Below are 23,143 nucleotides of genomic sequence, written 5' to 3'. Positions count from 1 at the left end.
GATATTCAGACAACAGCAGCAAGAGAGAACTACATTTCTATACATATATATTTCAACTTGTAAAAATTCAAAAAAGAAATCAGTAGATTACCACATTCCACAAAAACACACACTAGAAGCTGACAGAGGGGAAAAGCAATGTGTGAGCTCCAGAACTGGTCCTTGGTGAAGCTGTCCTTGGGCTGGGGGGTGCTGGTTTGCAGAGGCTGGGATGCAGTGGTCCTGCTGGGTCCTGCTGCCTGGCCAGGGCTGTGGGGAGCGGGGCAGGTGGGCTCAGCCCAGCTGCATGTTGTACTGCTCAATGAGCTCCATGAGGTCTAAGGAGTTGGAGAGCTGCAGGCTGATGGTGTGGCTGTCCAAGGAGGAGGCTCCTGCCTGCAGACACTGCTCGTAGTATAACTCACAGGCCTTGGGCACCAGCTGCAGCAGCAAAACATTGGGGTTAGGGGCAGCTGCCTGATAGGGCTGCAACACCTGCAAGGCCCTGTCCTCCTGCAGTGCAGGGAGATGTCTGGGACACCCTTTGTCTCCCCCAGCCCCTGAGGGTCCCTGTCCTTGGGCAGCTGCCTTCCACACCATCCCACCCAGTCCCTGAGTGTTCTCTGGCCCACCCTCACCCCATGTTTTCCCTGATCCCCAAGGGTTCCCTCCCTGGTCATGCACCCCTCATGCCTCCAAGGGTCCCCCTCCCCTGTCACTCAATTCCCCCACCTCTCTTAGCCACCAAGGTACCCCCTCCTTGGGTATCCAGATGTCCATCTGCCCCAGATCCTGAGGGCTCCCAAATCCCCATCTCTACTGCACACTGAGGGTTTCCCTCCTTGTGTACCCAAGCACTCACCTCCCTGACCCCTGAGGCTCCCACTGCCCAGTCCCTGAGGAAACTCCATCACCTAGGAGTCCCCATCCCTGGGCACCCAGAATAGCACTGGCCTCAGTCCCCAGGGGTCCCTCTTCAGGCACCCAGACCCTCCATCTCCCACCCAGCTCGACCCCGAGGATCCCCCTCCTCAAACACACAACATCCCAGCTCCCCTGGCTCCACAGTCTCTCCCCTTCCCTGGGCAGCAGTGGGTTTTGGCTACTGCACCTTGACCAGGATGAGCTTGGATTCCTTAGGCTTGGCCTTGGAGAAGGCCTGCCCAAAGCAGAGGTAGATGGTGAAATCAGGGGATCGCCGCCTCTGGCCGTTGTGGAAGTCCCTCAGCTCTGTGAGGCAAAGCAGGGCTCAGTTTTGGGGTGAGCCCGGGTGAACAGAGGGGCTGGGAGGGTTTGGATGCTTGTAGCATCCTGGGCCTGACTCCCATGAGCCCCAAACCAGGCTGGGCAGGACACAGCACGTGGGGAACTACGGGACACCCCTACGCACCCGTGCAAAACTCCTTGAAGTCAAAGATGGGCGTTTCCTGGTCCCGGCAGAGCAGGTTGGGCGGGGGCTCCTCGCCCCCTTCCAGCTGCTGGGACAAGGCCCAGAACACCTTGCACTTCTTCCGGCGGGTGGCAAAGACCTTGGAGGCGCGGATCTCCAGCTGCAGCCCCGCCACGCCCAGCAGCTCCTCGGTGATGCGGCGCTGCTTGCCGTCGGCCACGCTGGCGGGGCTGGGGAAGTGCACCACGTGCCAGGGGCACGGCGCCTCCGCCAGGCCGGGGGGCTGGTAGGTCAGCAGGCAGTGGCTGCCCCCGACCACCTCCCGGTGGAACTCCTTCCCCCGGTAGTAGATGGTGACATCCAGGATGCCATCTGCACCAGGGAGTGATCAGCAGCCGGAATGTTCCCCCTCCCCAAAGCACCCCCAGGCGCGTTTGCTGTTAACGACTGGAGCAGCAGCTCATAGCCATTAATGATGAGTGACCTCACCTGAGTCAGCCCGCAGCAGCCGTGGCTGTGGCACAGAGCTGGTGGCAGGCACGAACAGCGTGGCCTCGGCCGCGTACTGCACGGGCACCGAGCCCTCTGCCAGGTGACACGGCCATGGCACTGCCCCTGCAGGGCAGATGGTGGCATTGGCACCCCCGTTCCAGACACAGCAGGCATGGGGTGCCCATGGCACCACCTGGCCTCTTCCCACCCCATTATGGCATTCACACAGCCAGGGCCACATCCTGCCCCAAGGCACCCACCTGTCTGCTCTGGTGGCATGAGGCCCACTGGCTGGAAGGTGGGCTGCTCCACCGTGGCCACCCACTGTGGAAATGTCGTGGCAGGGAAGCAGCTGTTTTGGCTGGTGTCTGGGTAAGGCTGGAGCAGGGCGTCCTGGTGAGGCTGGAGCAGGGTGTCCTGGTGGGGAGTGTCCCCTGCAGGGTACCCACCTGTGGGCAGGTGCTGGGGTCACTCACCCAGGCAGTCACCAACTCTGCAGCACGGGAGCAGAGCTGGTCTCACCTGCAGGCACCCAGGACGCAGCCTGCGAGCCAAAGTCGCGGGGAGAGATGTCACACTGCTGCAGCAGCTCCTCCAGGATCGAGAGCTGCGTGGGGTCCGTGCTTTCTAAGGAGGAGCACAGTGGGTAGGATGTCTCACAGCCACAAAATCAGGCCCAGCTGAGTACAGTGGGTGTCCTCCCCCAGAAAAAAATTGTGGGACTAGTGCTTACCTGGGACAGTGATTGCCGATGCCATGTGTTGGGGATGGAGCTCCAGCTGGAAAGGGAAGGAGAGTGGGATCTTACTGCTGTGGTTCCCAGGGCACCCAGCCTCCCCCAGCCCATATTTTGGCCAGGTGCAGGGCTGCAGCTTGGGAGCAATGCTTGTGGAGTGGCAGCAGGGAACCCCCCTGGTCTCCTGTGCCCAGCTACCTGCAGCTGCTCTTGTGCCAACTGCTGGGCCACCACAGGGTTCGGGATGCTGGAATCTCCCTCCTGCTGGGCCACCACAGGGTTCAGGATGCTGGAATCTCCCTCCTTGCTGTCCTGGAGGGTGGCTGAAAGGAGAGTACCTGGAATGGGAGGTCCAGAGATTGCCCACCCCACCCAACACAACTCCTCCATGGGGCGAGGCTCACCTGAGACAACGGAGAAGACCTTGTGGGGGTCATCACCACGCTTGGAATGGTCATGTTCCAGCCTGAACATGTGGGTGCTGCTCAGGGCACAGCGGAAGTTGGTCTTCCACTTGGCCGGGTCCTCGGAGCCTTCCTCATAGCGCCCACTGACCTTCGCCCAAGCCTGGGGGTGCAGGGAGGTGAGCAGGGGGTCCCTGGCTCCATGAGCGTAGAGGCTTCCAGGGATGACTGCTGTTCTCCCACCTTCCTAGCTCCCACATCCCACCCACCTTGAAGAACTCAGCTTGCTGCTGGTCACCATCCCATCCCACACACCTTGAAGACCCCGAGGCTGCTGCAGGCGACCCCTGAGGATCTCCATGTCGCTGCTGGTGACACTCGTCCCACCCACCTTGAAGACCTCCAGGTCACTGATGGTGATGTCCTTCCTGGCGTTGTGCTTCCAGGGGACGCGGAAGAGGGTGCGGGCAGAGTCGAGCCAGCGCAGCCCGCGGTAGCTCCCGCTGTCGATGGCGTTCAGCAGCCACGGTCCGAACCGCAGCTTCTGGGCTTCCCTGCGGGGCGGGACCGTCACCGCGGGCACCGGGGCCACCCCGAAACTGCGACCGGGGGGGACCAGGGGCGCTGGGCTCCGCTTACCCCTCCTTCTCCGGCGCTGCCATGGTGCCGGGTGCGCAGAGCCGAGCCGAGCCGGTCCGGTCCGGTCCGTGCCGAGCCGGGCGGTGACCTCGGCGCGGGGGGCGGCCGCCTCCTGCCCGATTCTTTATCCGCCCTCCCGTTTTCCTGGAAATCACGTGTGCCTTCCGAAAGTGAAACTGCCCAGCTCTCTCGGGGCGGCGCCGCCGCTCCCGGAGCGCCCGCGGGATGCTCCGGCCCCGCTCAAGCCCCGAATAAATACACCGCACCTGAAGCTGAGCCTGGGGCTCCCGGAGCGCAGGGGGGCGGCCGGGCTTCCCGGGGCTGGAAACCCCCGCGTTGTGTACAGATGTTTGCTTTAATCCTTCTGCTCCCGGCTGCCTTGGCTTGCGGGCTAAGCCGTGCTGCCATGGCGAAATGACAAACCAAGGGCCAAAGTGCGGCGGGCAGCGCTCGGCACCGAGGCGGAGGGGAACCAGCGCCGGTCCCCGGCAGCGGCGGCTCCAGGGGGGCCCCAGCGCCCGCCCGGCTCTGCCCGGAGCAGAGACCAACCACGGCTCCCTGAGAGGCATCTCCACTTCCTTACCCGAGGACCAGCCAAGGGTGGAGGGGTCACTGGGGCTGAAACACGGGACTGCAGCTTTTTTCACAATGTGCCGCTTGTTTTTGAGGAAATTTTTCTTTTCCAGGAACTCGCCTTCTGCCTGCTAGGCACTCTACATGGGTTTTTTGAACGCTGCCTTTTGTTTCCCAGGAAATTTCCCACTTCCTTCCTAAAAATTCCCCCGTTGTTCTCTAGGAAATTTCCCAGTCACTTTGCAGGCTATTTCCTCCTCGTTTCCTGGGAAATGTCTTTGTTGCTTTTTAGAGTCCTCCATGGCTGTCTACGATTTTTCCTTCTGCTTAGAGGATCTCCACTGCTTTCCTGGGAAATTTTCCCACGACTTTAGCTCCCCGGTGAGAGGAAAGCTGATGTCTTTACAAACAATTTGCTGGGTGAACGTGTGGGTGTTGATGTGTTTGAAATGGGTCCCAGTGACTCTGCTGGCTTTGGGCAGCAGGTTTGTTGCAGAGCCTGGCTCCTGACACAGACAAGGGACTGCATAGCCTGAGGTTCTGAGCTTTGGGGTAACACAGCAGGTTCAAGGGGGGAATTTGTGGTAGCAGGTTGGGGAGGGCTGTGCCTTCCCAGTGCCTCAGCACTGGGAAAAGGAAGAGGGCAACATGTGGCTGGGAGTTCAGGATAAAAGGAGGCTGCGCCCTCTGAAACCTGGAGGGAGAAAACCCCACAGGTGTGTGTCCTGGTGGAGTCTGTACCTCTATTCAAATAAAGCTGAAGAATTCCTCTGTCTCCTTTTTGGGCATAAACTTCTGGTGTTTGTGGAATTTTCCCAACAATTGGTGACTCGTCCAGGCTCCTTCCCGCGTCTGGGTCGGGCAGGAGGAGCTGGAGGCGCCTGCCCCGGTTTTGGGGAGCAGCTCCCCTCGGCGCTGGCCAGCACAGGAGATTGATGGGGCACCCGAGACTGTCCAGGGACAGGAGAGGGGAACAGGGGCGGCCGTGAAGGCTCCACAGGGAAGGACCAGTGGACATGGATGCCCAGAAGGGGCAGTGAGGGAAAGCTGAGGAGGATCTCGGCAAATCTCACCGGTGAGTACAACTTTGGGAGATAAAACATGGCAGGATGCTCAGGGCGGGCAACAAAGGAAAGTCAAAAAGGGCTTCGACTACAGGGATCCCAAAATACCTCCAGAGGGTCCTCTGGGAGAAGCTGAGACGGTTTGCACATTCTCCTAGAGGTAGTTAAGGATACGGATGCAGCTTTGGTGCAGTGAAAGGTACAGGGACTGACTGGTATGCAGTGTAAGAGACAGGGTCACCAAAGCCTGGAATGATACAAGAAGGGATTTTGTTTGAGTCACTGGGAGGAGAGTGATTTTGCAAAGGATTTGGCAGCTGTGGGGGGTAAGAGCCCAAAGGCAGCAGAAACAGGGGCTGGAGAGGAGGCTGAGTGGGCCCTTCCAGGAATTATTTAGAAAGGCATGTCAGGTATATTAAAAGATATGAAAAAAGGGATGAAGAAAAGGTGGAGGTACAGGCAATGATAATGACACAGCTTTTACCACCCCCATTGGGAAAAAGTGTAGGGAGCCCCAGGACCAAAGGGAAGGGGTGGCCACCAGGACAGCGATTGTGAAGGAATCAAAGTGCCATTTGTAACAAAGAACATTAGAAATGGATTATTAGGGGTGTTCAGGATCTGCTCTTGTACCAGGTGCTCACACCCAGAGCCCTTGCTGAACTGAGAAGTGTTTCCCAGTGGACATGGGAACTTCTCTGTCTGATTTGAATTTTGTGCCAAAGGGAGAACAGTTGTTCAAATTTTCTTTTGATAGGTAGGAAAGATGAACAGGTGCATTTTATCCAACCACTATTGGTGAATCTGGGTGTATGTGAATTACCACTGTGTGTGATCTTCACAGCTGCCTTTGCCCATTCCCTTCAAACACATTGTACAGGGCTGGGAGAGGACAGGGATAATGAGACATGAACAGTAAGTTGGCTTGTGTCCACTGAGCTGTTTTATAATTTTTCTCTATGTAACAATATTCATTGCTTTTGGGTTTTTTAACCCAGTTTAAGTTGCTGGCCAATAGAAAAATAAAGCTTAAGACTCTACTGACTGTGTGGCACAACTGAAGGGCTTCCATTCCCAGGTTGGTTCTCTGGCTTGCTCAGATCCTGCTGCTGAGGAGCCAACTCCTGGAGAAGATGAATGGAGGGACCAGGGAAGGAAGGAAGCTGGGGGAGAGTCTGCTTCACATCCCTGCCCCTGCCTCTGGTTATGATGTGCTGCTGTGGGTGCTGCAGGCTGCTCCCCCTGAGGGCTCAGGGTGCAGAACCTCAGGGGTTCTTGAGGTCACAGGGGTTACATAAAGTCATTTGGGGTACTTGAGGTCATGGAGTCACTGAGAGGGGTCTATTTGAAGTAATTTTGGGATACTTGAAGTTACTGAGTCCCTAGTAGGGGATATTTGAGGTCATGTGGAATTACTTGCATTTTGGGGAACCCAAGTCATGGTATTCCATCCCTCCAGAGGGAAGTCCCTCCAGTGTGGGAAGCAGCTGGAAAGACTTGAAAAGGTTTTTTCCCAGGAAGTGGCCAAAGCTGTGAAGCACTTCTCTGTCACAAGATGACTCTCATCTCTCCATTAGTTCTGAAGAAATACTGAATTCCATTTGATAAGGTGACACAGGAGGCTGGAGAGTCCATGATAACCTTTCCTTGTATCTCTCATGCTGCTTTAACCATGCCTTTAACTGTGCTGGATCTACCAATTCTGCTCCTCTTCAGTGGATGGAGTGTGGGAAGCAGTCTGTTCTCATGGCAGAAGGACACAGTGAAGATCTCCATGGATGTGTTTGGGAGGAAGCAGCAGCAGCCAGAGCTTTACAAGCTTTGGAAAGCTGGGAAGGACCTGACTGTCACTGACCAGGCTCTTCCAACCCCAGAGGCAGCAGAGCTCCTTAAAGGGGATCTCATGCCAAAAGTCAAAAATGGGAAACCTGTGCTGAGGAGATGGAAGCAGAAGAGATGTGTGAAGGGGAGGTGGATGGGGATGGGGCAAAAAGCATCCCCAAGCACTGCACAGGAGCAAAGGGTCTGCCTGGAAGTGCCTCAGGAGGTGAAGGAGAGTGAGGCCTTCCCTAAGGAGGAGCTGAGCTCCACACAGTGTGGAGAGAATGTGGCAGAGCCTCATGAGAGACCCAAGAGTGAATCTGTGCAGCAAGGTGAGCAAAGACCCAAACTTCCAGATCGTGTGGGCTCAGCCACATCTGAAGGACTGAAAATGGTGAAGCTTGAGAAAACCCTACAGGTGTGTGTCCTGGTGGAGTCTGTACCTCTATCTGAATAAAGCTGAAGGATTCCTCTGTCTCATTTCTGGGTATAAACTTCTGGTGTTCGTGGAATTTCCTGACACTGGAAAGCAAGAAATTATTCCCCAAGAAATACCGTTCATCCTCTCCAGGCAATTCCCCCTTTGCATTCTGGGGAATTTCACTGTTACTTTCTTAAACAATGTCACTTCTGCTTTTCAGGAATTTCCCAGGTTTTTGAGGCAATTTCCTCCTTGCTTTCACGGAATTTCCCTCCTTTTATTTCTAGGCTATCCCCCCCTTATAGCCTTGTAAGAAATTCCCCCATTGCTTTCTGGAAATTCCCTGAATATTTTCCCCTTTGCTTTCAAGGACTTGCCCCTAGTCTTCACACAGAAATTCCTGCATTGTCTTACAGCAAATTTCCCCCTTGTTATCCAGGATATTTAGCTTTCTAGGATGGCTTCCTTTTGTGTCCCAGGAATTCCCCTCTTTGTTGCCAGGACCCAGGGTGGGTGGAGGACCCTCTGTCAGAAGAACAGGTGGGAACAACAAGGAGTGGTGCTGGCTGCTGGCTCCTGCCCCAGGAACAAGCAGCACCTGCAGGAGGGGAGCAGAGGTGTGTTTATTTACTTTCATTCCTCAATGCTTCTAGCAATGCAGAGTGGTTTCAGTTAATAGGTGATTAATTAAACTGATGGGAATTCCCCCATTTTAAACTTTTTTTTTTTTTTTTTTTTTGTCTTGCCTGTCTGGAGAGGGAGATACCTGTCCTGCAGAGCCACAGCTGTTACCCCTGCCACCTCCCCAGGTCCTGCTGGCTCAGAGACATGTCCAGGAAGCTAGAAATCAGCCTCATTTAGGTCACCAGCTCCTGCACAGAGGAAGAAGAGCTGGAGATTTCAGGAGGAACAGTCAGTTTTACAAAGAAGTTTTTAAAAGCATCCCAAAGGATGAGGAGAGCTTTCCCTGAACCTCAGCCCTTCACTGCACCAAGTTTTCCTTCAAACTTAACCCCACCACACAAACCTGCACCTAACACACACCCCTGCAGCCACAAGTCACCCACTTTCAGGAGACAATCTTTGCAGGAAGAAGGGCAAGCTGAAACCCCACAAGTTTTATCAGCAAGGTCTCTTTTGGGGACCCTCCCTGTAAATCAAAAAACAGCAAGGAATGGGGCACCTTAAAGAAAGAAATAAAATAAACCTTTCTCTTTTAATCCACCCAAGGGAAATCCAAGAGCAAGAGCAGCATCACAGCACTACACACAGAACAGACATCTATCATTGCCTTTGCACAGATTCATTCCCAGATACACGGAGAAGAAGAAAAAAAAAAGAAAATTATTCACATATGAGAAGTGACAAGTAACAAATCAGCCACAAAACAACTTTTTCAAAGAGAAAAAGGATGCATCAAGGAAGAAGGCCCTCAACATACAAGTTTCACAAAAACCTAATCCAAGAGTGGTTAAACAGAGGTGGTTTTCTTTTAAACATTAAAAACAAGGATATTTTTAAAATTAATTTAAATACACATTCAAAACACAAACACCAAGCAGGCGCCTGGAGAATAAAGCAAAAAGAAGGAATGAAAAGTGAATTCAACCAGTTTAATTTCAACACCAAAGTTGGGTGGGTCGCACCAAATGGAATAAATAACGGAGAAGATCACACTGGGTTGGGTAGATCTCACACTTAAGATCATTTAAACTAGAATTAATTACACAGCCCAAGAGAGCACTGAATGAGGAATTCCTCTGACAAGTGATATTAGCTGGGGCAGTGTCCCTTTGGCAGAGCAGGGTTGTAGGTGTGTGTTTGCCCCCTGCCACCCACCACCGATCCCCACCCCAGGAGCAAACAGGATGTTCTTGTGATGCACAGGACTCACCCCCTGAGTGATGGACACACAAACAGCTCCTTGCTCTGAGAATGTGGCCCTCTGCCTCTTCCATACCTGCTGGCTCCAGTCACACCCAAGGCAAACATCTGAACACAACAAGACCTTGTGCCCTCAACTGGCAGGGTGAGCCCACAGGTGCAGCATTTCTGCTGCAGCTCCATGAGGTTGGGCAGTGCCAGTACTGGAGCCAGTGCCTCCTTCCACACACTTGGGGTCAGGCTGGGAAAAAATCAGATCAGCTGATCTACACCTGCAGCCACAGCTTTATCACTCTAGGGGTGGGCCGGCTGAAGGAATGTAAGTGGCTTCTTGTTGTTTGGTTTTCCCTCCCCACAACCCTGAATAAAAAAAAAAAATAAACCAAAACCCAAAAAAAAAAAAACAAAAAAACAAAAAAAAAACAAACCAAAACAGAACTAAAAAAAACTCCCACAAAACAAAACAAAACAACCAAAAAACAAAAAGCAAAACCAAAAAATAAACGCCCAAGAAACCAAATAAAACTACAACAAAAAAAACCCAAACCAAAAATAGCTTGATCCCAAGTTCCTCTCACTTCCGTGCCTGAAGCAGGGAAGCACCTTTGGACATTCATGTGATCCCACAGACATGTTCCCTACAGAGCAGACACCTTATTTCTGCACCTCACCCGATGTGCCTGTGACACCTAGTTAGGAGGGATATCCCTTTGCTTTAAAACAAAAATAATTACAAAATCAATAGGAACAATCAGAATTCATTTAAGTCCAGCTAGTTTTTAAAAAGGGAGAAGGGAGGACTGAAGGTTTCCAGGCCAAGGAACTTGCCAGATCCAGCATCCCACCCCTGCCTCCAGCAGCAATGAGATTAGCCCCCTTTGTGCAGCATTCACTCTTGACCCGAGGTCAGCAGAGCCAAGGAGGTGCTAGGGGACACAGCTGCCCTTCCAGCTCCTCCTCAGGTGGCTGGCAGCTCCAGGTGGAAAGGGAAACTGAGGTGGATGAGGGTTGAAAGTTATTTCTTTCCCATCTCTCCTCCTCCCCAAGACTGAGAGGAGACTTCTGGGTCTGCAAGCCCAGTCTGTGCTTACCAGTGTCCTTAAGAATGACAATTAAAAACCAAAAACCAGGAAATTAAAAAGAGACAGAGAGAGGAATAATGAAGTACTGTCCGTGGAAGGAGCGAGAGGGGGCAGGCTCCAGACGGCGGCAGAGGCAGAGGGACTCTCCCTGCCCGCGTGGGCCCGTCTGGGCACCGCGTCCCTCCGCGTCCCCGCGCGAACCCTTTGTGCTGTAGCTCGGACACGACCGACAGGGATGGCGGGCAGGGGATGGATCCAGCGCTGCGGAGGGCAGGAGGGCACACACAGCCAGCCCGGGGCTAGGCCCGGTGCTTGGGGAGCAGGTCCAGCAGGAACTCCGCGATGCCCACGAAGTAGACGACTTGTGCGATGCCGAAGAGAGGAGCGATGACCAGGGCTCGGCAGTAGGCCCCTTTGAAGAAGGCCGTGGGCCCTTCCCTCTGCCAGATCTTCCTGGGGAGAAATGGCACAGACAGCTAAGTGTCCATCCCACCCCTCCAGGAGAGCCCCTGGCCATGCCCTGCCTTTCTGCCTCCCTCCAGAGACTAAACCCAGGCAAGCTCTGTTGCCTGGCACAGCCTCCACAGCAAATCACCCATCACTGCCCAAGTGCTCTGCAAGGGGCCATGCAGAAACTTGTCCCATCCCAACATCTGGCTAGAAGCAGGAGTGGCTGCCTCTGTCTGCAAGTACAGCTAAGACAGCCCCATGCTTGCATCAAGAGGTCCCCCTGCTCAAAAGCTCCACCCTCAGCACAGGACAGAGCCAGATGGACCAGATTCTGGCTACCACAGAAATACAAAAGCAGAAAAAGTCCCTTCGTGTTGTCAAGCAGCCAGACCATAGTTTAGCAGAGGATCAGAGGATAATGCAGCTGGAGACAGCTCACTCTGCCAGTGCTCCTGCAGACATTGTGCAGAGCAGTCCCAGGAGAGCTCTCAGACTCAATACTGTAGGATTTTCCAACAGCAGGGGCCTTGGGAGAGACTACCACAGCATTGCCTCCCTCTGCAGAAATAAAATCTCAGTGGTATGACTACTGGGGTTTGGACAGAAGTATTTAAATATAAATGCTATATTTTTTGTGCTCAATATGGGAATAAGTTCTCTTTTATAAAACCATATATATACCTCTGCTCATATATCTATATACCTATCTCCAGCTAGACAGATTCATTTATAAAAGCACAGGGACAGAGGGAACATGAAGCATAGCTGCTAGTTGGTATCGAAGCTGCACTGCCTGCCTGGCAGCAGGCAGCAGCCACTGCCAAACATCTGATGTGGTGCCTCTGTCATGAGAATTCTTACTTAGTGCAGTCCAGGATCCCCGAGTAGGTGTCCTCATTCACTCCTCTCTGCAAGGACTGCAGCCGCGTTTTGATCACTGGGAGGGAAAGAGAAGGGAGACACTGGTGAGCACTGGGGACATAGCAGGCAAGAGCCACCCTAAGAGTAATGCCTTTGAAATGGTCAGAACAAAATTACCAAGAATACAGACCATTTTCATACATTTACCAGGGAAAACGAACCCATTCCTTTCCAAATGGATAAAAGAAACATAAAGTCACCCAAAACCCAACCCCTCCCTCCCTCACTGTCATCAAGGTTTCAAATGCTGACTTAAGCTTTAGACCTTCCAAATCCAGGTATCTCTCTGCAAAGTGGGAACTTATTTTCAAGAGCTCAACTCCTTCAGGAAGAGGTATCTAAAATACACAATTCTGCTCTTACATTTCTTCTTGGAGCATGTGCAGTGCTGGGGAGAGAGCAGTTACCTTCTGGTGTTTTTCACAGGAGAGAAACCAATGTGGCGTTTACAGCAGATGTTGTAAAACAGCAGGCCACAGATCTGAGGCTCCCCCTGTTTGTCCCAGACCATATAGTTATAAGTGGTCTGCATATAATGACTCCACATGGAAATGTGTCCTTTCCTGTCAAGAATAACTGAAATGAATGACACCTTGTTCCTGACATACCTAGCAAGTACTGCAAACCTCTGTGTAAACTGTGGCCAAACTGTAGCTCAGCTGAACTCACACCATCATGACTGGAGGCAGCAGAGCTGTCGCTTTCTGTCTGCTGATGCTGCCAAAGGGCTGGCACAGTCACCCTCCTCCTCACCTGGCCCAGCCTGGGCCTCTGACTCCTGTCACTTGGCACCAGGCCACCACCACAGGCTACTCAGGACTCACCATCACAAGGATTGACAGCCACTGCGGCCGTACTGCCGGCCACACATCCCGAGAGGAAGGACACGTAGAACGGAGCCTTGACATTGGGGTCCTTCTGGCCCAGCTTGTTCAGGTTTGCAAACAGGGGGAAGTAAACAATGGAGAATGGGACATCCCTGCAGGGGGGCAGGAACAAAAGGAAGAAAGAACAAGGATGAGCCAAGTCAGCACAGGACCCCAACAAACTAAGCAAACTGCAAGCATTGCACATTGGCACCACAGCCATGAGTGCAATGCAGATATCCTGGCTCTGTGATTGCAATGCACACAGGAGCTGAAACTCAGGGGGGGCAAAACTGACTGCACAGAGGACAACAGGCCCATGGGAGGCATGCAGCCCTGCAGGATGGGCTCCCCTTTTTCAACACTCAAACAAAAGACATCAGCACATTCAGAGGTCAATTGTTTTGACCACTTTTGTTAATTACGAGAGGTTCCATCCTGCCGTCCATCCCCCTGGGTGCTGCTTCAGCTCTACCTTTGCTAAAGCCAAAGGAGAGTCACATTGCGAAAGCCCAGGCAAAGAGTGCCAGAGCAGGCACCAATGTGCTCCCACTGCACACTCTGGGGTCTCGGGCTGACAGTTTTACTCTGCCAGTTCACTAGGACTTCTGTACAGTGTGAAAACACAGACCATGGGGCAGACAAAAACCTTACACAGAAAGCCAAAGAATCAAATCTCCCAAGAACAAAAAGATACCCTCCCTCACTGCCCTGACCTTCCCTTCCCTAATGTGCAAAATCTGTGCGTGGAAACAGAACCAAACCAAGCTGAAGCCCACACATCCTTTGCAGGCCCAATCCTGGGAGGGGAGCTGCCCTAGCTCCAAGCCTGGGAAGCAGTGCCCTGTGCTGAAGGCCATCCTACCTCAGCAGCGTGGCTCCCAGGCCCTTGTAGAGTCCAGCGATGCCTTTGCTCCGCAGCAGCTCCCTGGTGATCTGGGTGGCCGTGGGACGCGTCTCCACCGCTGGCTCGGCCGCTCCCGCGGGCGAGGAGGAGAGCTGGGCCTGCGCCGCCATGAGCTTCTTCTGTGCCGCTGTGGAGAGAGCCAGTGCTGGTCTGCAGGGGCCCACAGCAGCCTCGACTGCCCCTGCCACAGGCAGGCAGGACAGCCACACCTCCAGGCAGCACAGCATAACAAAATGGCCTGCAAGGGCACTGCAAGCCTTCCCAACTCTGCCCATGTCCCTCACTGTCCCAGTGCTGCCACACTGCCACGCTGGTGGCTGTGCTCTCCCACCAGCTGGTTTGCCCAAGCAGGAGCATCCTGTCACACGCCAGGAGCTGCTGTGAGCAGGCAGGTGTGCCCCTGAACTGCCAGTATCACAAACAAGATGTTCATAAACGAGACACTTCCCAGGTTCTGTTCTTTGCCTTCCTCCCCTGAAAGCAATCATTAACCTGGGGAGTTTCTCAGTCACGTTTATAAACACATCCTGGTTTCTCCCACTTTTCCAACTGATGCACTTCAGCCCTTTGGCCAGAAGATGGAGAGCACTTCAATCTATAAGTAATCCCTGGCACACAGAGAACAGGCTGTTCACAGCATCCAAAACCTCTCCTGAACCCTCAAACCACAGCTTAAATCCTTCCAACATTTTAAAATAATACGCACAAAGAGGATAAGGTCTGCAGTAAAACCAGTGAAGAGAGAAAAGAAAAAGTAAATCCGTGATTATTCAGGAACACCACATCAAATGAGAGATTAAAGGACAAATTGGCCCATTTTCCAGGAAGGGCCATAAACACGGTATCTAACAGTGTCATGCAGGGCTCCTGGGAAGTGAGGCCATAGCCCAGATTGACCTCTGGAAGAAACTAAGGAAACTCTTTCCCCCAGAGTCTCCGTGTCAGACTCTGGTCTCTGTTCTCACCAGAAACACTCCACAGTGTCTCAGCCAAAGGGCTCACACTCCCTCCTGCCTCTGCCTGCCAGCTCACGCCCACAGTCCCAAGAGCCTGATCCCAAACCTCGTTCAAATCCAGTGCACTGGGAGAATTTTATTTACTGTTTCAACCAAAACAACTGCTGTTTTTGTCAGGGAGAAAAAAAGAGTACAAGGGGAGACAAGTCATTTGGAAATAAAACATCCCCTTGGGAAGCTGTTTAGGGAGGTGGTACAGGAGGGTAGAAAGGAAAAAATATAGACATCAGAAAACATGAAGATGGAGGAAGCAGCACAGGAAAGGCACTGGAGGATGCTAAACCCTTCTTGGGTGCACAGGATCTACTAAGTTTGAATCACTCACAAGCTGACCATCCAGTCATCTCTCCTGTCTTTCCATCCACTAACAGCATTTGCTGTTTTGCTTGCCAAGCCTATTGCTTTGAGCAAAAACCCCACCAGCTTTTGTAACTGCAAGGGCCTCTGCAAAGCCAGCTGAGTAAAGTGTGGGGGAAAGCAAGCTGGAGGAGGAGGAGAAACTTCTGCTACCACTGTGGTATCTCTGACATGGCAGAGCAGGGGGAGGGAAAAGGGGATTCTCCACTCATCCTCTCAGCTCTGCCTTGAAAGCCCAGTCCCAGCTCCTTCCCCTTTCCCTGCTCAGGGCACAGGGAAGAAAAGTCCACGTACCAATGCGTCCCGCATCCTGCAGCTGGATTTTGAGCATCTCCATGGGAGTGGTGACAATCACCTGGCAGGTACCCGCGCCACAGCCCGCCAGCATCTCCCTCAGAAGTGTCAGCTTTTTCCTGCCCAAAGAAAAGAGAGAAAGAGTCCATCAGAGGGGGTGGCCTGGATAACATTTGGGCAGCTGGGTACAAGGCTTGGGGCACATCTCTGACCCTGGAGGTTATAGAAAAGGCAGCCAAGGGGTAGCAGAACCTGCTAGGCCTGACAGTTCAGCACAGCCCAGGTATGGCATCTCTGCCAGCACCACCTGACCTGCAGAACAGATTCATTTTGTCCCCAGAAACAGAACATTCAGAAAAGCCACAAGCCCTGTCAGAACAGCCCCAGGCAGGAGCACACAGCCCCTTCCACCCACAGCCAGAGCACTGCAGCTCTCTTCCAGCCTGCTGGTGCCCCTGGTCAGGGCACAGCTTTCAGAAAGGGTATCACTTCAGAGGGCACCAGAGGACCTGAGCATTAAGAGGGATAAGCAGCTTTCCTCCTGCCAGTCTAGTCCTTTAAAAATTGTCAACAAACACAGATCACAGGACATGGAGCAAGGAGAGAAAATATTCCACTTGCTGCTTTGGACTTATTTGAGAAAAGCAAAGTAAATAAACAGTGAATATAAATCAGGGAGGCAGCTCCTCTGTGGTTAGGAGCTGCTTCACCTTACCAGGTCTTCCAAACCAGAACAAATAGCCTTTGCACTAAACTGGTCCACCCTAAGAGACAAGGGATGGGATGGACCTTCAGCAATGAAAATTTGTGCATTCTCTGCACTACAGAGCAGGGACTATCAGCAACATATTCTCACCCAGCAAAATGCAGCATTCCATTGATGCCTCCATTCCAAAGCTATGAAAAAGCCCAGCTAAGACTAAAAAGATGAACTCAGGATGCAAAACCTCATAAAGCTTCAATTTTCAGAAAGTAATATGTTTCTGCCCCGTAAAAAAACCTCAAACCTTGGCACCAGAAAACACTGACTTGATTAAAAAGTATGTCTGACCTGCTCTTTTCTAAAAGGGTTTAAAAAAGAAGTGTGTATAACTCACACAGCCAGAGCGAAACAGCCTCCTCTTTTTTCTGTTCTAAATGCAAGTACTATTTTTACCTCCCCCAGCCCTGCCTCTGCAGCAATACCTCATCTTAACCTGCTCACAGCACATCCCCACGCTGTGGCAGAAGCAGTCCCACAGCGATATTCCCCATTCCACTGCACAGCACAGGCACCCTCCCCTGCCAGGGGTTTCACAGGCACACAGCACAGCTGTGGGGCAGTGGGCCAGCACAGCAGTTTCAATGCCAAGCCTACAGGAAAGGGAGGGCACATGCACTGTAATCCTGCTGGCCCACCACGTAAGCTGGGCTGATTTCTCCACCTCTCATCTTCTCCAGGGAGGATATGAGAGCAGGGGATTAGAGGCACAGAGCCACAACAGAGATTACCAGTGACTAAATATAGAGCTCTCCTATAAGGCTGAAAGAAGGAAAATTTCAGTCTTCCCTTTCCAAATTTCCCCACAGATGAAGAGCTGCGAAGAACAATCCCTCCCACGGAGTTAGCCACACGGGTGCTTAAGTGTGCACAGCAGGACTTCCTGGAGGTATGGGGGTACTAGGATGTGTAAATCCAGAGGTTCTCACTGCCAATGCCACTTGGAGGTGGCCAACGTGCCTTTTGGGTGGCCTGAAGCACAGCAGCAGTCTCTGAGTGGCTCAATACAGTCAGCAGCAAGGCTGCACAGTCCCCAGCCTGGCTGTGGAAGGAAGCAAACCACCCAAAGGAGCTGGCTGCCAGAATCTCTCTTTGGCACAGCAGAGCACCTCCCACTTTAGCAAGAGCCCTGGAGCATCCCTGGAGTACATATCTTCTGGCTTTCATCCAGGGCGACTGCTTTGATAACCAGTTCAAAGGATCAGGAAGATTTGGCCTACATATTCATCTTGGACCATTATCCCAGCCAACTAAAGTCAGCCTTGATTTGACTGAACTCTATGGAGCTATGCCAGTAGGACCCAAGGAAGGATTTATGCATGTGGGTGTATTTTAGAGATGTCAAACAGGTACATCAAAAGCACCTAGAACATGGGCTTTCAGCTTTTGGTTTGCACATCCTGGGAACTGGGGAGAGTCAAGAAAAAAAAAGGTAGCTTAAGATAAGTAAAGCTTTTGACAGGAGGTTTAAAAGCTGCCATACAGGGGTCAAACTGCCTTTGCAAATCCTTACCAGTCTGGACATAAAAGGAAAGTTTGAAAACTGTTCATCTCTAGACAACAAAGGGGTTTAAATATTTAAGGCACCACTGGCCTTATCCTCAGTGATTTAAAAACTGGCACATCTCAACTAACTTCAAAAGCTGCAACACAAGCAAAGATCTGGTTCTACAAATGCAGCAACTCTTTTATCACAGCAAGAGTGTTAAATATAACATATACCAAATAGCCTCAAATTCTGCATTGGCAGAAATCAGTTGTTCCACATTTTTTACTGATATACTATTGATTTGTGACAAATCAAAAATGTCAAATTGGAAGGGGAGGAGATTCATGCTTGATTTAATTTAGAGTTTCAAACTAGAGCTGAAAAATAAAGTTAAAAAGCAGAAACTAGAGGTTTATGGAAGGCTTTTTGGAGCAATCAGTTCAAAGTTAGGATCTCTGACAACATTGGTATATTGATGCCACATGGGAGCAGTGTAGGAATTTTTCAAGTTTCTGAAAAATCTTGGCCATGTGGGAATTTACTGTGTTTGGGCAGGGACCAGAACCAGCCATTCTGGAAGAAGGATGATATAAACAGAAAGGAAATCCTTGAGCTAAAGAAACATCCATACAAAGCAATCCATTTCTACTTCCTACCCAAGAGGCTACTGTCCCAGCTTGGACGTAACCTTCCTCACTCTAAAGTAACCTCTGCCTCTGTCTGTCTGCCCAAGAGGTTGTAGAAAGCTCCCCAGGAGTTTCAAAGCAGACAGAGCCAGTTCCTCTCAAACAATTTAAATAGGGGGTCTTTAACATGGATTAGAAAACCAGCACATAGGAAGAGCACCCTCTCTGCCACAGTCATGGGGGATTGTGCACACAAACATGTGCCTTTAATCCAACCCCTGATTTTCCAAAGGGGAACAACAAGCTACTGCAATTGCACTTCAGAAAAGCTGGAGCTATGATGCTGGAAATGGAAAAGCAATACAGTTCCCACTACAAGATCCCTCTCACTTCTAGTGCCAGCTCAAAAATGCCTCAGACAAGCCAAATAAAGTACCGATGTGGAACAGATACATCTCAAAGTAATATTGCCAGATTAAATATTGATCTGGAAATCATTATTCCAGGTATGTGCAGGAGCTCTGTGTTGAGTGTTCACACTAAGTCAAGAGGAGGCTGACTCTGTATCTGCATCAGGTTTGCCCTGGCAGGAAATTCCAAGTGTTTTGTTCCAATCTGAACATTTGTGGAAGTGAACAATGGACAGGGTAACATGACTGAGCATGTTGAACATGACTCACATTTCATCTCAAGACCTGTGCCTGGAATGATGACAAGGACAATGCTCCTTCCATGGGTGCACTCTGTGATTAGACAGCACATTGCCCTCCAGATTAACAGTTGGAAGTGCATTTACTTTTTGGCTGACCTTAGATGTCAACAGCTTCAACCCACTGCAACTGCCTGTGTGCTAAATAAAAGAGCTCTCCCCAAGCTGTTTCTGAATTGGCACAGTGACATTATCAGCTCCTGTCTCTTTCTCAAGGGGAAGGGAGAGATTTCCCCACTTCCAAGACTCAGTGAGTTAGATGAGGACTACCTACATTAAAGAAGTGTCTGAGTATCTGCAGGAGAGGCTGTCTGGAAACACAAGCACCAAAGAAAGACCAAGCACAGTGTGTGCAGCTGGGTGATACAGCAGCTCAGCACCAGGACTAGCAGCAGCACTCCCTCTTCCTAAATTGAAAGCCTCACTTTACAGCCCAACTAAGAGTGTTCTGCAGCTCAAGGACAACCAGGCCATGCAATTGATACTTAAACTCATGCCACAGAATAGATGATCCAAGTATTTTTACGAGAGCCTGAAAGAAAAGCAGATGAAGGAAAGAGCCCTGGGGAGGTATATCAGCTGGGAAGGCAATCTCCAAACAAACTCCAGTCTCCACATCTGCATAAGACTAAAGGAAAAGTACCTTGCTTGTCCCAGGATTACCAGTTGGCTATTTCTCTTCCCTTTGCAAATATATAAGACAGGAGGAGGCAGAATAAAAGAAAATTTGCTAGCATCAGCAAAGGCAGAGTTAAGTCAGTCATGCTGGTCTTCCTAGGAATCCGAGCTGCTAAGACAGCAGATTGCCAGCCTTTGCTTCAAAACAACAAACAAAATAAAGGTCAGGATTAAGTAGGACAGGATAAGTAAGGGAATAACACCTTGAAGAAGAGCAGCAGGAAATTCATCCAGGGACACTGGAAAATTTTTATGACCAAAAAATTGCTTATGTAAGAAGGCATGAGACACCTTTTACTGCAGCCAAGGCAGAATATTTAACCAAGAACCTGAAAAATGAACAAAACCTGGCAAACACGCCCAACAAAACAGCTATTTGGGACTCCACACTTTGGAGATAAACATGAAATCTTGCAGGACATTTCAAAGGAAATTATTTTATTAAGTGTTTAACGCCCAGATTAAAAAAGGATATAAAAAGCTGGGAATAATTAAATAAATCAAAGAGGCCTCATACACTGAGCACCCAATAATCAATGATGTACTTTACATGCTGGTGTACTATCAATCTAAACTGCCTTCTCAACTTCATACCCAAGTTCTTCACTTAGCCCTGGTAACTTCTTACATCCTCTGTTCTGGACAAAGAAGCCAGACAGCAGCCATGAGACTGAGTCTCTCAACACATGCAGCTTCAAAAAGCCAGAGTTAAAAAAAAATCCCATCTGTTTCCAGCAGCCTGAAGACTGGAAGCTTTCCCTCTCTCCACCTTCTGCCTTCCCCAGCCTAGTGAAAACTTTTCCCCACAGAATGACACAGGAACAAAGACTGCCTGGAGACTCTGTGGGTCACCTTCTTCTCCTGGGAACTGCTGAGGCTCTTAGGTCAAAATCACCACAGAAAATCACTTGACCCTTATTGCCTTTTTCATAGTCATGGGGTGCCCTTCAGGTTTTTCAGTATCTTGGTCTCATTCCTCTCCTCCATAGCAGAGCAAGCATTTTTCAGCACTCACACAACTCACTCAGGCCTCCCTCATTTCTAAATGACCAGGACAGCCAGAAATTACACCCTCAGCCTGTAAGCACACATGCTGCCTGCACCAAAAGGAGGGAAAAAGCATGGTACAGGCAGGAGCTAGTCTCAGGGTAGAGAGAGCTGCAGGAGCACACAGCTGCACACTCAGGGAGAGAGCTGCACCATCAAGGACATGACATCCCTTGGGAGGATGCTGCCCCACTGCTCTACCTCCAGCAGTGTCCAAGAGCAGAGTCAGGGAAAAGGGAGTCTAGGACAAACCTGTAGAGATAACATCCCTAAAATACTCTTCCAGCAATTTGCAGTCAGGAGCTTCCTACACCACAGGTGCTGTTTTCAGTCTGGCCTTTCAAAAATAGGCTTTATGCCACTTTTTCATCCTAGTTTAAAAGCAATTTCAACACTAAGTTTTTTCAAAGGATAAAAATATATACATTAATGCACACTGAAAGCTGTTGTTTAACTGGAGTTTGCTTTGAGTCATGCTGGATTTGCCACACTCTCTCTGGTCTGCTGAGGTCTATTTTAATACCACATATTTTCATCAGCAAATACTGGCAGAACATGCACATTTTATCAGAAAAGGATTACCAACTCATGCAACATATTTCAAGCAAGACAAGTGCTAGATGCTTAGCACAAAGGCATTCAATGTAAGCAGGTCTAGCAGCCTTCTGCAGCTTTGAGTCAGAACATCCTTTGGAATACTGACCTAAGGGCACAGCACCTATGAATATACACAGCAGACAGACTGGCTTGTGCAAAAAGGACTTTGGTGAAGCTGAACCAAGATCTTGCTGATCCAGCCTTACACTGATCCTAACCCCCTCACTGTGCTTTGCCCAGTGTAACACCTTGACTGATGCAATTACATATCAAGAAAAGAAACCACATCCATGTGTCAGGCAGCTCCAGGCTTCATCTTTCTAACCCCAAGCTATTTTGCTATTCACAACTAGGCTTTGGCTGGAATTGTGAAATAGGTGACCCAGCCTTGTGATGTGCTAGCAGGTAAGCACCCTGGGCTGGGTACTGGGTAGGAGAAGCCTTTAAATTCCAGCACTGTTAATCCTGCCACATCTTACTAAGGCAGCTGGGGAGGACAGGACAGAGGCAGCCCAAGGGAGAAAACTGCCACATTCATAGCCTATACCAGCCACACCAAACCTGCAAGAACTCCCACTACCTGGGTGACATCCAGGTCACTGTAGTGCCAGACCCATCAGTATGTAAGATTTAGGAGAACAGGGTGTCTTGCTCTTGGAAAAATTCTCTAGCTCCTCTCTTCTGAATTAAGTGCAGCACATCATCTATGTCATGTGTGCACCACCCTGTGACCCAAAAGTCAAACTGGAAGAGGTCTGAGTGAAAACCTCAGCTGCTCATGGAAACAGCTGCATCCCACTTGCCCAAAGACCTATTCAAAGCTGGACTCAGCACTGAGGCAGACACACACACTTGTCCTCTGAGGAAGCCTTTACCTCTCATGGTGCAGTACAACAGACAGGCATGTCCCATTTTAATGGCTGAAACATCATAGCAGTGATTGCTCTCCTAGAATGCCAAATATGTTGCAATGCTAGACTGAGTTCTTCCATGGAACCACTCCCTTAGGGGCAGTACAAGGTGTGGCAGGTTGGCACCCTCTTGGGCTGTACAAGCTACTAAGCCCCCACTTTGTAGGTGGTGCCAAAGAGCTGTGCTGCTGTTTACTGCAGCACACCAAGGTGTGCCAGGCTGTCTGCTGCAGGGATGAGACACACTGCTTGGTAGAGGACATCATTACCTCCCACTGTCTGAGCAGAGCACAGAATACAGGCTATTCAAAGACCTGAGTCACAAAATCACGAAGAACTGTGAGCCGATGAGTCACGCAGACATATGTTAGCTGCTACTTCAAAGGACTCCAAAACAAAAGGAAAAAAAAAAGAAAAGGCACAAGAAAAAAATGGATTCTCAGTCTGTGTCAGTCCACAATCTCCACTGAAGTTGTTGAGACTCTGATATGTTTTGGGAAGTTGTTAAGCCCAGTAATTGTGCCGGAGCTTTGTATTTTCACTGAGGCCCCACCCCATAACTGATGAGAATTGTTGGGATCATATCCCAAGCAGGCTGTCATTCTAGCTACTGTCACTGAGGACTGGAGACAATGCCCTTGTCTGCCTCTGGGAAAAGGCCTCTCTCTGATGGGAGACACGGTTATTTCCCATGCAATTTGGAAAACATCTTGGTGAAAGCAGCATTAAATATTCAGGATCCAGCTCCTCTCAACTGCTCCAGCTTACGCCTTTCACTCACATTTATTTGACACGAAACAAACTCCACTTGCAAGCTGAACGAGTAATTTTATTCCTTCAGCATTTATTTGAAGGTCAGCTGCTCCAAGTGTCCTTAGTCAATTCAGATTTACCACCTCTCTAAAACTATTTTAAAGGTACAAAAGGAGAAGAGGGGTGCTAAGTTTGAGGTCTACAGAATTTCACTTGATACCTTTTCGAGCCAGAAGGAGCATAAGAGGATCCAAAAAAATGCTGAAGACAAGAGTCC

The 23,143-nt window shown here is 50.6% G+C and overlaps 2 protein-coding genes across 12 annotated transcripts in view; both read right to left on the bottom strand.

The window, feature by feature from the left end:
- Positions 1-30: 30 nt before the first annotated feature.
- Positions 31-8,265, bottom strand: IRF7 (interferon regulatory factor 7). 3 transcript variants are annotated; one of them, XM_056492482.1, is made up of 11 exons: positions 3,641-8,265; positions 3,393-3,555; positions 3,002-3,164; positions 2,796-2,935; positions 2,595-2,640; positions 2,384-2,488; positions 2,122-2,310; positions 1,859-1,984; positions 1,370-1,741; positions 1,091-1,209; positions 31-420 (listed from the first exon to the last, which is right to left on the bottom strand). In XM_056492482.1, exons 1-11 carry the CDS (start codon positions 4,207-4,209, stop codon positions 274-276), a joined length of 2,139 nt encoding a protein of 712 aa, XP_056348457.1. In that variant the 5' UTR covers positions 4,210-8,265; the 3' UTR covers positions 31-273. The 3 variants fall into 3 exon arrangements, with proteins under 3 accessions (XP_056348457.1, XP_056348458.1, XP_056348459.1); XM_056492483.1 differs by having other exon boundaries at positions 2,796-2,920; positions 3,641-5,694; XM_056492484.1 differs by lacking the exon at positions 1,859-1,984 and having other exon boundaries at positions 3,641-3,762.
- Positions 8,266-8,795: 530 nt separating this feature from the next.
- Positions 8,796-23,143, bottom strand: part of SLC25A22 (solute carrier family 25 member 22) — a 50,698-nt gene continuing 36,350 nt past the window's right edge. For 8 of the 9 annotated variants that reach the window (XM_056492490.1, XM_056492489.1, XM_056492491.1 and 5 more), the window contains 5 exons: positions 15,297-15,415; positions 13,588-13,756; positions 12,681-12,835; positions 11,797-11,872; positions 9,119-10,938 (listed from right to left, as the gene is read on the bottom strand). In XM_056492490.1, the coding sequence (XP_056348465.1) occupies positions 10,785-10,938; positions 11,797-11,872; positions 12,681-12,835; positions 13,588-13,756; positions 15,297-15,415 (673 nt within the window). In that variant the 3' untranslated portion in view covers positions 9,119-10,784. Of the gene's footprint in view, positions 10,939-11,796; positions 11,873-12,680; positions 12,836-13,587; positions 13,757-15,296; positions 15,416-23,143 lie in introns of all 9 variants that reach the window. The other variant, XM_056492487.1, reaches the window with a different exon arrangement.

Source organism: Oenanthe melanoleuca, chromosome 5 (assembly GCF_029582105.1).
Source record: "Oenanthe melanoleuca isolate GR-GAL-2019-014 chromosome 5, OMel1.0, whole genome shotgun sequence".
NCBI lineage: Eukaryota > Metazoa > Chordata > Aves > Passeriformes > Muscicapidae > Oenanthe > Oenanthe melanoleuca.
The sequence above is the reverse complement of the archived record's forward strand: the minus strand, read 5'-3'. Positions and strand labels throughout refer to the sequence as shown.